Below are 13,105 nucleotides of genomic sequence, written 5' to 3'. Positions count from 1 at the left end.
GATTCATAAAAGAAAATGCCTGACAGGCCCCAGTCTCAGCACTTGCATCAGCACCCACTGCTGAATGGAGATTCCTTCTAGCAAGTTACTAATGCATTCTCCTGACAAATAAAACTGAGACATAAAGCACTCAATATATTTACAAAGCCCTAATAGAAAAGCAGGGATTTCTGCTTTTTAGAGTCTCAATGCTGCAGACAGAGTAAGACATAGTAACTCCAGTAACACAGTATTAGAGAAGAGACACATGGCAGGGGAACAAAGTTAAACAGCTCAGGGTACATGGCAAGGTAGGTGAACATTCTGCTTTGAGGGGATGAACTGGTGACAGCACCAGAAAATCCAGAGATCATGGGGACACTGTCTGCAGAGAGGGAGTGCCTGGGGACATAAATTCTGATTCTGCCAAATGGGTCTGTCAGTTAATAGTTTATCCAAACTTTTCCAGCATAAACACATTTTCTTTCCAGGGGAATTCTGCTTTTCACAAGTAGCCAGAGTATAAATCAGCTTCCCCCTGTCCATCCCCAACAGCCCTTAACACATGAACGTTATTAACTTGACTGCCCATATCTTACACAGAATTGTACAGGCACATCTGACTGGCAAAAGAATAATTGATTCTTCTTGAAGAAGGAATTCAATTCTACCTTCATGAGGCTCCAGAAAAGCCAAGGCAGAAGATGACTGTCAGGAAGGGACAGACAGCAGTGAAGCAAAGCCATCCAACCCTGGTGTCACACATCCATCCCACACTTGTACTGAGAGCACTGAGATCCAAGTTACAGGAAAGAGGAGAAACATTCACTGGGAACAGAGGAGTGCTGGGCACAAAACTGTCAGAAACCCCTGTCAATAACTGGAGGAGTTGAGAGCTGGGGGGTGTGTGGGGCATGTGTGCTCCTTCTGAGTTCTACCCTCAGGAGTCAACATGCTGCATGCATCCATCACAATTGTTTCTGCATAAGATTAATTAAACATGGAAACAAACTAATTCTGGAATATAAATGTTGTACAGCTCAACAGGAAAGAGCAGAACTCTGTGTCATAGCAGATTAACATCTTGTTCAGAGTTCAGTCAACCACCAAAGTAATCATTATCTACTCTGTTTATTTTAGAAGTAAGTAATAATCATACCTGGTCATACTAAGCAGTATCAGCATTTCCAAGACAGGATTAGGCAGCTGACAGTCTATCAAAAGCTATGTCAAAACTCCTTCCTGTCTGAGTTAGGAAATCCTCAGGTGAATAAGGACTTTAATCTGACCAACTACCAAAGATGTGTTGGAACTACTGAAGGAAGGAAGCAGGAAAGAGTTTCCAAAGGCTACCCCCAGCCTTTTATCACTACTTCAGCCTTGCCAGATGTAAGGCAGAAAGCATCTATGTGACCTGTCTGCAGAAGGTATACATTGTTCACCTTTGATTTTCAATAACTTTCTCCCATAAGCCTCGCAATTTTATTGTTTTAATCACAGAAATTGTTCACTCTTCATTTACTTGCACCTGGCTTAAACTGTACATGCCAGGTTCCTTGAAGAACTGGGCTCTTCCAGAATGGCAGTGATTAAAACAGGACACAGGAATTCACACATTCCAGAGGAACCAAAGGTTAGCTAATTATTGTTCAGCCAATGTGGGACTTCAACATCTATGAAGAACTATATTTTAATGACCAGCATTATCTAGGTGAGTTTCCTGGTTTAAAAAAAATGCTGAAGGTCCCAAGAGAGTTTCTATCAACCACAAAGTATGCAGCTGTTCACAGAGGGAAAGTGCTGGATTTATAATCTGGGCTGCCAGTATTTAGGCATTTCAAGAAGTCAGAGACTGTTCTTAGATCCTTACTCAGAAATGCTTTACAGATACTCCAAAGTCTGGTAAGGGCAATCACACTCACTCTAAGCATCTGTATCAAGCCCTTGCCTGTTCCAGGTTCCCTTCTCTCCAACCCAACCAGCTTTCCATCATGAAGGGAGTAATGGTTCTTTTTCCCTCTGCATCAGCTCTGCCAACACTTCCCTTCAGACTGGCCACCCCAGTTTCAAGACACTTAATGAGATCAGATCACCAAGACACGATGCAGGAGGTTTAAGGCTGCTGGGAAAGCACAAGGGCTGGACTGGCTCTGGGAAACAAGAGCCAGGTTCCTGCCACAGCACATACACAGCAGATTCAGGCCAGTAAGCCTCCAAATGCTGATGTGCAGCAGGAAAATATTGATGATATACAAGTAAGGATCTCAAATGTGAATGGTGCTTACAGCATGGAACAAACCTGCTTTAGCTTCATACCAGTGATAAGGCTTTTGGAAAGCTGGTTTCTCCTAGTCCCTATAGTCTTCATCCTGAATACAATAAATCTACATTCTACTCTGATCTTACTCTAAGTGTTTAATTAACCACACTGCCTAAAATCTATCTCATGCCCTACCATACACACAATTCCAAGTTTGGAATGAGGGGAAAATTGTTTTTACAACTCATATTTGATCAGTAGTCTAAAAGAACAAAAAAAACCAACCAAAGAACCAAATCAATCCTTCCAAATGCCACCCTTACAGACTGCAGTAGAAGAGTGATTTTTTTCAGGTGAGCTTCCCCCATCTCATTCTACTCCTCAAGATGCATAAAACACATTTTTCCAAATAAATGCAGAGAAGAGAGAAAAAAGTACAATAAATAAAACTTGCTCTAGACATAAATTTCATGGTGTATCTAACTATGGGTTTGCACTCCATACTTCTACAGAATTCAGGAAAACATCCTAGTTTGAACATACACTCCAGAAATGGCAGACCACTTACACCCACTCTCATCCTTGTCTTCTCTTGCTTGTTCTATTTATACTCCAGCTTGTGGGAACAGATGGTTATTTGCTAGGGTTCAGCACTACATATAATGCACTTTTATCTTTTTTTAAGTTATTCTCATGCTGAAGACATTATAAAACCACATTTCTTTGCTTGACTACTGACAGCTATAATGGAAATATAGTTTTTATTTTAAAAATTAATAATGCTTTAAAATCTTGACAGGGCAGCACTGACGAGAGAAAGTCAATTAAAAACTTATGCTTAAACACAAGTCTACAAGAAAAATCTGGTGGAACAAGTAATTTTCATGTTGTTATTTTTGGGCAAAGCCCTGTAAGATAGATGGCATTTTGTTTTCCCTGCTGGTTCAAGAAATGCCAACTGCCAGTATGCAACTGCTACTTTATTTTCCTTATGGAAATCTTAAAGAGTCCCCTGTATACTCAGTCTATTCTATTGCATTAGAACAATGAATTCAGTACAAGTTCATTTTTGTTTCCATTAACAGCATCATTGTGGCAGTTTTCCCATCTTCAAAATACTTTAAGAAAATATTAACCAAATAACTGTGCATTTTTAGCTCAGTTCTTATTTATCTTACAGGGAATTTGAGCCATGCATGCAAAGCTGAGTGTGATTTATTGTTTTTCAGTTACTTTGAACTGAGATTTATTGGAGAAATTTCTATTCATTTGGAAAAAAAGAAAAGTATCAGTGAAATAATTAGTGAATGAAAGGGTAGTATAGACAGACAGTGAGCATATCCAGAGATGTTAGTGTTGAAGCACATACTGTCAGTAGTTAGGGCATACCCATTACCATTTATCAAGAGTAGTTTGATGTATCAGGAATTTCACAATACTGTAAAACCTGTACCAAGAATGTACTGTAACGATATTCAAACATTAACTATCAATTTTTTTTCTTTGACAAAAGGGAGCATTTCATCAAATCTACTGAAAATAGTGAATATAATCAATGCTTTTTGTTACTGCAGACTAATAATAGCATGCAATTTCCTTTTCAACTGCATGTGCTAGTTCTTTTGAAAATGAAGGAATAATGGTAACTGTTAAAAGACAGCCAAAAATACACCCAAGCAAGCTTGTACATTTTCCAGGGAACTGTAGCTGTCCTCTGCTGATCTCCTGCAACTCAGTGGTGGCAACTGTCCTAAATAGAGTGACTGTACTTCATTTATTTCTAGTATCACTTGGCACTGTTTTGACAGCTCACAAAATAATGAACTCATTGAACCTGGTGCCTATGTTTCACAATTAGCCATTGCTAATTTTTGAGGGAGATGGAAAATAAGCTATTATTCTAAAACAGTTACTTAAACTACAGCTTTTTTCCCCCCACCCACAGTAAGATGTCAAATACCATCTCTGAAATGTCTATTTCTGGGGGTGCAAAGCTGCATTCTGCATTGTATGCCATTCTTCTTAGAGCTATTACAGAAAATTATAAACCTGACTGATATACATAGCTACTACCCATTTCAAGTAAAATCTCATCTTTCCAGCTTTTGTAAAAATATCTCAAGGGATACCCCACAGAGGGAACATCGATAAGAAGGAAAACCAAACTGCTTCAGTTTAACTCTTAGGTCATGTTACCATAAATAGATGAAACTCACCTTTCCTAGAATCCAACAGAACATTATATATGCTCAGGGAATCCTAAAACTGCAATTACAGTGGTGCTCAAGGAGACAAGCACAAGACATGAAAAAATTCCTACAACAGGTACAGAAGAGGCAGCAACTCTCATACAAGCAAGTCTGGAGATGAGCACTAAGAGCTACCTCTAAATAGGTGGAAGGATTCCTTTCAAATGTATTTGAAAGAATTTAAAATACAACAGTAAAATTCTGTAAAAGCTTAAGAGAATAAGTAAAATAGCAATCCAAAGTACAGTCCATTTTTACAAAATCCCTATTTTTCAAAAAGAAGAATTTCCAAACCCAGAAGCACGTGAACAGTGGAATAAGGAATTTGTCAGTGAACACAGGTGCTCTAATTTTTTATGCCACTAATGAGTGCTCCCTAAAATGGAGCCACTGATCCCAGAGGCACCATTAGACAGACTATACTGTATCTATAAATATATATACACATGTACACAATATACTGGATGCCTGACCTTGAACAAAATCCCCAGCCAGCAGAACAGGTACCACCCAACTTCAATGAAATGCACAATGGATCCATACCTGATGGTGCTGGGAATCATCCAGTGTTTTGAACACCATGGCTACCATGCCGTGTGCCCTCAGATGCATTCGGAAGCTGGGCATGGCACACTTGGTCGCCAAGCTGATTACACTGCAGAGAATTCACTGGGTTAGAACCACTGAAATGAACACACTTAACAAGAACAGCAGATAAACAAGTCTTCAACACAAGACTGACCATGTGCCTCAGACCTTGGTAAACAGTTGGAATGTTTCTTCTAAAATTTGTCTAAGGCAGGTTTGCAATTGGGGAACAGTGACTGGTGAGCAGTGTTTATTCAAGTTGCTTATCAGCACCAAACTATATCTGCTTTAGATTAAGCTTGGCTAACATCAGGATTTGAAAGGGCAGCCTTAATTTGCTTCTTAAAAAAAAAAGCTGAAAATTTCCAATAGTTTAATTGAAAGTAAAATGCCATGGATTAAGCATGAAGCTCTGATTTAGAGACATGGGAGAGCTCATTATGGACCAAGACATTATGAGAAATGGTAAATGTGAGCTTCCATGGCTATCTAATGCTTATCTAATTAACTGACTAGTCTCACTTATGCCTCCATAAAGCTTCTTTTTATATTTATTGCAGCATTTGTAATTGATGGAAACACTATAGATTTCAGAAAAGATCTGACAAATGAATCAATCACTGACCAGCTTAACAGTTATTTTAAAAATGGCATTTTTCCCCAAGCTTTCTCAGTAAGCTGCCTGCCATTTCTAGCACAGTGCAACATAACAACTGCTAAAAATACATTGCTTTTAAATGTGCACTATTGTGGGAGTGATTTTGCAATCAAGTCTTCCATGACTGCTGAGGAACCTGCCTCTAAGAAATTCACACAGTAAGGTGTTTAAAAGAACAAGGGGTCTTTCTGTCTCCAACCACAACAGCACCAGTTAGAGCTTACCGACCTGTTTGAGTCTTTTAGGTCTACTCCTATCCTTACACATTGATTTCCTTTGCAAAAACACTTTTCTTTTAATGTGTTAACTGAAAGAAAAGATTTTTTTGTTGTGCTTATGTAAGTTACATTCCATTATATAAATTTGTGAAGAATTAGTTAAAAATCTAATTAATTTTGCCACATGAGCAGATAAGGACCACTCATATGAAAACTATTTCTAAACTGTCATTATAGTATTAATTTATTCTTATCATAGTGTATAAACAAACTGGTAATAGAGTGCTCATTCTTATATTCCAGCAACAATATTAATTGCTAATTTCTGAGGAACAAATAAAATTTAAAGTAGCTCTCTTAGAGGCATAGATAGCTTCTTCTCAGCCACAGTCAAATCACAAAGCACTGCCATCACCTCTCTCTATGAATTCAAGCTTTTCTTTCTCTACTATTTTAGTTTACCTGAACAGAAAGGAAAATTTAGGTATATAAAAATATTATTGCATGGTTATTTTATTTAACATTATTACAATTACTTTCATGTCCAGGCAATTGACACCGGTATAAAGCCACAAACTTTTTCAAAGTAAGGTTAACATTTTTGATGCCAACTTCACAATAATGTGTAATTTGAACATGAAGAGTAGTCCAAGACCAGTTAAGGAACCTCCCAATTAATGTTGAGGCCTCAGTCCTTTTAGTGGGTGTCAGTGATGTTATTTCTCAATAGAAGATAAAGAACAGACAGCTGAAGTTGAACAGCATCTCACTACTACTGCAGTTCTAGATTTTCAAACTCTGCAGTCTTAGGGATTTTATTTTAGAACTGAATTTGCATTAAAAACAGAACAGACATCACACACAAGATGTACTACATGAACAAGTTATCAGAAGGTATTTTTTTAATTTACAGCAAGGATAAACAAGTGTGTCAAAGATGTCTCTTACTGCACAATTTACCATTTCATCTTCATAGCCATACTGTTTATGATTATTCAAAATATACAATCTTAATTATTATGTTCAAATTTTACTCTTCATGGCAGAAGTGCCAAGTAAATGTCCATGACATTTTAAAGCATGATCACTTCTCTGGTGCATATTTAATTCAGTATCTCTTTCAAATACAGGTTCCATGTTTTGTATTAGATGTCTTACCTAAGGCAACGTGTGTTTAGGGGCTGATTGCTCTTCAATCCACTTAGCAAGTACTCAATATCATCTGTGAACTCTTGATTTTCACCAAATTCCACTACATCATTGAAGTGCTTTACATGCTGAACAACAGTGTATAACTGGAAAAGACAAATATTTTGACCTAAGTAAGTTGCTCTTGGGATTGATAATAATCTTAACAAGTACAGTTTAAAAATCTATTCAGTTTTAAGTGCAAGGAAACATTAAGATGTTAATAAAGGCCATTCAAAATATCATTTTTAATAGGAAAGCCAAATTGTGTTTTGACACTGTTCCTTCAGTAGTTAGGATTACTAGTAATTCTTTATCTTAAAAATTTGTTAAGAATACTTACTTCTTTGTCTTCTTTCCTACATTTCAATGCAGTTACTATCTCTTGATAGGGCTGAGTAGGTATTGTCACAGTTTTTATCACTTTGGGAGGTGGTGCAGGAGCCTTAAAAACTCCATCATCTTTATGAATTGCCTCCTTTGAAGATAGCCTTACCTATTAATAAGAAAGTGCTAAAATGGGCAGATGTTTTGAGCATGAAAACATACACTAAATACATCAGGAAACAGTACAGGTGTGCAATTGTCAAACTCACATTTTGGGACTATTTAGTCCTTGCCTTGCACTACCAAGATGTAGGTACCTAAGCTGTGTGACAATCTGTCTACTCTTAAATACAAAAAAACCACCAAAAAAAACCAAAAACATTTCCAAATATCAGGAAAGCTCCAGTGGAATTCTGAAACTAAAACCAGTGGCAGAATAAAATGCCGTTTATATTGGTTCCTTAAGCTTCAGGGTAAGTAAACCAATGAAATTCAGTGTTTATTTGTTGCTCTTTGAAGTCTCTCACCCCTGTGCACTGGAATGCCCAGGCTGGTTGCACTGTGAAGCCCCGAGGAAGCAGCTGGCTCTGGATGGGAGCAGAGCCCTGAGCCAGCCCAGCCCCAGCCCAGGCTGGCCTGCAGAGCTCTGTGCCAGCTGCTCTGGCCCTGCCTGCCAGAGGTCACTGCACTGCTGTCCAACCCTCCAGCCTCACACTGCAAACTCCACCTGGCCTGGAGCAGGGGAATACAGCACCCACTGTGTAGCAGCACAACAACAGCCACACAGAGCCTTGAGAGGCCTCAAGCCAGGGAGAGCACACTCTTAGTATTCTCTTATTTGTGCTGTTAAATATTTTAGGAGCATATCATGGCATAAAATACAGCAGAACCTGTTCTACAGGGAGGAGAGAACTTGATGTTAGGTCTGGAATAACTACTGACAGGTTTCCAGACAACTCCAGCAGGTACTACAGGTTTCTCCTCAACATACTTGGCTGTATTAGTTTGAGACTACTACAAGCTCAAGTGCAGCTTATCTTCAGATTACTTCTTTGGCACAAAATCTAATATGAAGACAAACTACAGCAAACAAGGCATATGGAAAAAGACCTCCAAATGCCAAATTCTAAATGTACAAGTGCCAATTCCAATGGGCATTTACTCACCCTCAATCTCTCAGTAACATCATGTACTTAGCTTCCTTACACAGAAAAATGAGAATATTTTAAAAGTGTGGCTGAAAAAATAGAATTAACATGCAGGCATAGAAGTTGCATGAGTTGTTACTCCAGGGGAGAGCTAGAGAGAAAGCCCTCTAGTGCACTGTACACTGACAGACAAAATTAAAATAAAAGCCAAAAGAAGTTGCTATATTACTGAAGTATTCTTTACATTCTGCCTCTATCAGGGTGGCATTTCAGTATTCACTCACTTAGGCACCAGTGGCAAAATGGTAAATAAACCACCCTGAAAAACCGGTTTAGAGCACATACTGGAGCACTGATCTTATCAGTCTGTGAACACAGGAGAGCCACTGAAGGATCTCAGCCAAGTCTTGGTTAATGGCTGCCCCTTCAAAGCAAACTCCAAGGGCACTTGGAGAGGCCCTAAGAGAGTACTTGGCATAAGCAGTTTGCATGCTGGGAGTTTCTCACCATAAACCTGAGACAGACTTCTCCCAACCTTCAGGTGAGAAATTTCTACAGAAATTGAAGAGGCAGGATCATACGTGCAGGAACTACCACTGAACATTTGGCTCAAGGCTCATTTACCTTATCACTTTGAAGTATTACACACATGTAAATCATGGTTAAAAACCATGTCTGCAGTAACTTCAGATGTACATCATAACATGAGCAGCACATAGAAATTCCCCTCAGTGGTTTGTTCAGCCAAACCTCTACCACATTCCTGAATTAATATTCTGATGGTTCCAGATACAAAGTGGAAGTCTGACAGAAGACAAAAGTGACTGTCTGAATGAATGCAGCAGACATTTCCCTAGCTTGAAAAAGCCATATCCAAAGTCTGTCTGACAAGACTCACACAAAATCTGCCCTTAAGTCAGCTAGCAGAGGACTTCACAAAAAACAGCACCAAGAGATTCAGCAAGCAACAAATCCTTCACTTCAAAGGTACATAATTTAAATTGAGAAAGGGGTTTAGTAAAAACCCAGGGCTGAAATTTCTGCTCTCTCCTCAGATTCTAGTGGAAATGGCTGTTTTCAACTCAGTTATCTGCATTTTCCAGGCAGTGCAGTTAACATCCAAAGAAGGCTGTTCAGAATACTGTGAGGAGGCAACCAGAAACAACCACAAATCAAAGAGAAAGAAGTACCAGAACACCACAAACAGGGGTAGAAATAAAAAAAAAAGAAGAAAAAAACCAAAACAAAACAAAAACCAACCAAACAAAAAAACCCAAACCAACAAAATCAAAAGAAAGAAAGAAACAAAAAATAAACAACTACAAACTTATGACAACAACAAAAGCTGAAGACTTATCATTGCAAAAGTATCTACTTTCTTATCTTCTGTTCTCAGGCCAGTACTATCAGCAAGGCACCAAATGAAATTACATTTACTGACAATGTACAGTGCTCTCTTAGAATAATCAGTAACAATTTCTGCAATATAAGCTGAAGACCCTGGATTCTTAGAGTGTCAAAAGAGTTAAAAAACAATTACTTTGAGTCTCAAAACAACCACTTACTTTTGGACAAACAACTTCAAGAGCTGTTTTCACCCCTGGTGTATTTTTGATTTCCAAAATGTTGGTATTAGCATTTCTGACTGTACATAGAAAATGGTGTTTCTTTCATAGTATCTAAAGACTCAAGACAGCCATCAGCACTACTCCATTAGAAAGGAAAGATAAATGACAAGGCTCTTTTTAAGTTTTTTTCTTTTTCATCAGCAATTTGCTGACTTCTGTGTTCATAAGTAAATTAATCCTGGGAGTTCTCTCAGAAAACGGAATGGAGTCCATTGTTAGAAAGTTCAGCATTGGGGAACATAACTTGAAGTATTTTTTGTAACTATATTGAAGCTATATGAAAGATGCTATTCTACAGTACTTCCACTAACCATTTCCTTTCTATCAAATTCCAATGGCTCACATCACAAAGTGGACCTCATTCTGAATTACTGTGACATTACCAGATAGCAAGAACTTGGGTTTAAAGAAAAAAAAAAAAAAAGTAAAAAACTTCAGTGAATCTGGAAAGGAGAAAAAAACCAACAGTCTACTTACTGGGACACTGGGAGTTTTCAAAGCTGGTGGTGCTGGCAGAGCCTCTGATTCTGGCTGGTTCCAGTGTCTAGCATTATACACTGCTTTTGTGGGAGACTAAAAGATAAAAATAAAAGTTATTTCTTAAGTAAATTACCAGTAGTCACTATACACTTCAAAATTACTGTAGCAATACTGTAGCCAAACAAGGAAAACAAGCTTTATTTTCCCTGCTGAATTCCCAGCAGCACAAGTTCTCAATATCACATGTACTGGAAAATCAGAGGGACTTTGAAGCCTCTGATGGCCTTAAAGACATATGGACCCACTTAAATGGCAAAAGACATGATATGTACCTATTGAAAGAATTTTTTTCAGTTGTCCCATCTCCTAAATTTATTCAAAGGCAAAACATCTGCAATCTTCCTATAGACAAAGACTGACAGCTCAGGGAAAAAAAACATGTTAGCAAACACCATGACAGTAGAAATATGACTGGTTTAGAAACAAAAATGCAGAACTCATATAGACTTTGATGCTAGGAGGAAGATAAACACTCAAACGAAATGCCTTAATCTATATTAATAAATTAAGAAGTCTTTTTTTAGTCTTGCTCAAAAATGTGTCAAGGCAAATCAAAATGCATCAAAATTTACTGTCCTTGAATTTTTGGGAAACATAACATACTCCTTAGAGGAAGCAAAGACAGAATTCTATTTCCAGCTTTCACATTTACCAACCTACTTGCACAATATTGTTCTAGACTAATACAGCATTACAATTTTCACCATTTCCCACCATGCCATGCATCAAGTAAACTGAGTAAGTACCTGCTTCCTCACAGCAGTTACACAGCATTTCAAATGTGAAAAAAAGAATTTCAAATAAGCATTTTCTGTCAAAATATGATGTATTAACTATTTAACCAAAATACAGTCCAAGCCCAGAGGGGCTACATGTGGCAAGCCTTAAGAGCAGCCAGGGACTGAGCACCGCTCCACATAGTGCAACAAGGTTCTAGCATGCCAAAAGCTAGAAAGGCAATTCCCTAAGTCAAGGGTTTTTTCTGTATTATTGCAGAGTAAAACCCTACTGTGCTGTATCCTTCCATTCTTCACAAGGCAAAGCCCTACTGAACAAAATGTCAAGGAATATTAGCAGGATCGAAGCCTCAGCTACAGGTTTTCAGAGCCCCAAAGCACTAAACTATTCCATCCCCAGACAAGAGAAAAGCCTCTTTCCCCCCTTGAGTGTGCTTTTGTGTGGTCACGAGAAACTTGGGTTGTTAAATGATGTCCCTAAAGCAGTGCTCATGCACCATTCATCAACATCTATACAGTGCTTATTATCTTAAGTTTCATCAGTTTTGCAAGGAAGCTCTTTTAGACAGTATCTGGTTCAGCTCAAAAATTTTAACTGAGAAACCAGTTTCATGTTCAGGATACTGCAGTTACAAGAGGACATCTGGGCCCACAAATAGGAATAAAGTGTTATATGGATCCCTATTTGAAAAAAAAGGTTAGAAAATGGTCCAGATGTTAATTCTCTTTTCTCCTATACCTTTCCAAGCAGCAAATATTGACCTGGAATCTGACTCAGGGTCTGCAATGAACAAAGGCAATATACAAACAAAGATTTATTTTTTTTTTTTAGTCAAGAAAGATGCAAGTTTCACAAATATCTGCAATGGAAGAGAACCACTGAGTGTTCCTGTTTCTTGAATTGCTCACAATCACTTCACTCTTCATTTTAGTGCAAATTTAAGACTGGCAAGAGAGGGTGCCCTATCCTGGTATACAGGATAATTCAAAGAAGTAACACACTCTGCTAAGTAACACAGCATTTTTAATGGTACAGCATTTTATAGAATCTGACTGGTTTGGGGTGAAATTCTCTGCCTGTGCCCCACCTGTGTGCTCCTTTTCCTTCAGGCCTTGTGCTCCACCAGGAGCCAAACACAGCCTCTGGCAGGCACAGGGTGAGCAGAGCCAGGCTGGGTCTGAGCCTGTCCTGGCAAAGCAGCAGCTGGGCTGGTCCCTTGCTGAGCACACCACAGAAGCACCCACAGTCTCCTTGGCTTTTCCAAATCCAGCACCTCTGCTGTGCACACACAGGCAGGGCAAGGAGGCCCAGCCCACAGGAAGCACATTCAGTGCTTGGGAGTTACAACAAAGTACACAAGCAGCTGTGGCAGGGCAACCAGAAGGGCCACACAGCATCAGTGTGTCTTCCTCAGCAGAGAGCAACAGCTGATGCGTAGGAAAGGGTTCAGCAGGGCAAACAGATAAAAGCAAATTCCTTCTAAATACCCAGGGCTCACAGGCTTCCAAAGATGGTATGCTTTTTGTTTAACAGTCAAAAATGGGCTTTTCTTCTCCCATCTCCCTTAATTCCGTACTAAATCAA

The 13,105-nt window shown here is 38.7% G+C and overlaps 1 protein-coding gene across 7 annotated transcripts in view; it reads right to left on the bottom strand.

The window, feature by feature from the left end:
- WAPL (WAPL cohesin release factor) overlaps window positions 1-13,105 on the bottom strand; it is a 134,875-nt gene that overhangs the window by 16,174 nt on the left and 105,596 nt on the right. For 6 of the 7 annotated variants that reach the window (XM_077183320.1, XM_077183319.1, XM_077183322.1 and 3 more), the window contains 4 exons: window positions 10,721-10,816; window positions 7,484-7,636; window positions 7,111-7,247; window positions 5,032-5,143 (listed from right to left, as the gene is read on the bottom strand). In XM_077183320.1, the coding sequence (XP_077039435.1) occupies window positions 5,032-5,143; window positions 7,111-7,247; window positions 7,484-7,636; window positions 10,721-10,816 (498 nt within the window). The remainder of the gene's footprint in view (window positions 1-5,031; window positions 5,144-7,110; window positions 7,248-7,483; window positions 7,637-10,720; window positions 10,817-13,105) is intronic. The other variant, XM_077183325.1, reaches the window with a different exon arrangement.

This window comes from Agelaius phoeniceus, chromosome 9 (assembly GCF_051311805.1).
Source record: "Agelaius phoeniceus isolate bAgePho1 chromosome 9, bAgePho1.hap1, whole genome shotgun sequence".
Classification (NCBI taxonomy): domain Eukaryota; kingdom Metazoa; phylum Chordata; class Aves; order Passeriformes; family Icteridae; genus Agelaius; species Agelaius phoeniceus.
The sequence above is the reverse complement of the archived record's forward strand: the minus strand, read 5'-3'. Positions and strand labels throughout refer to the sequence as shown.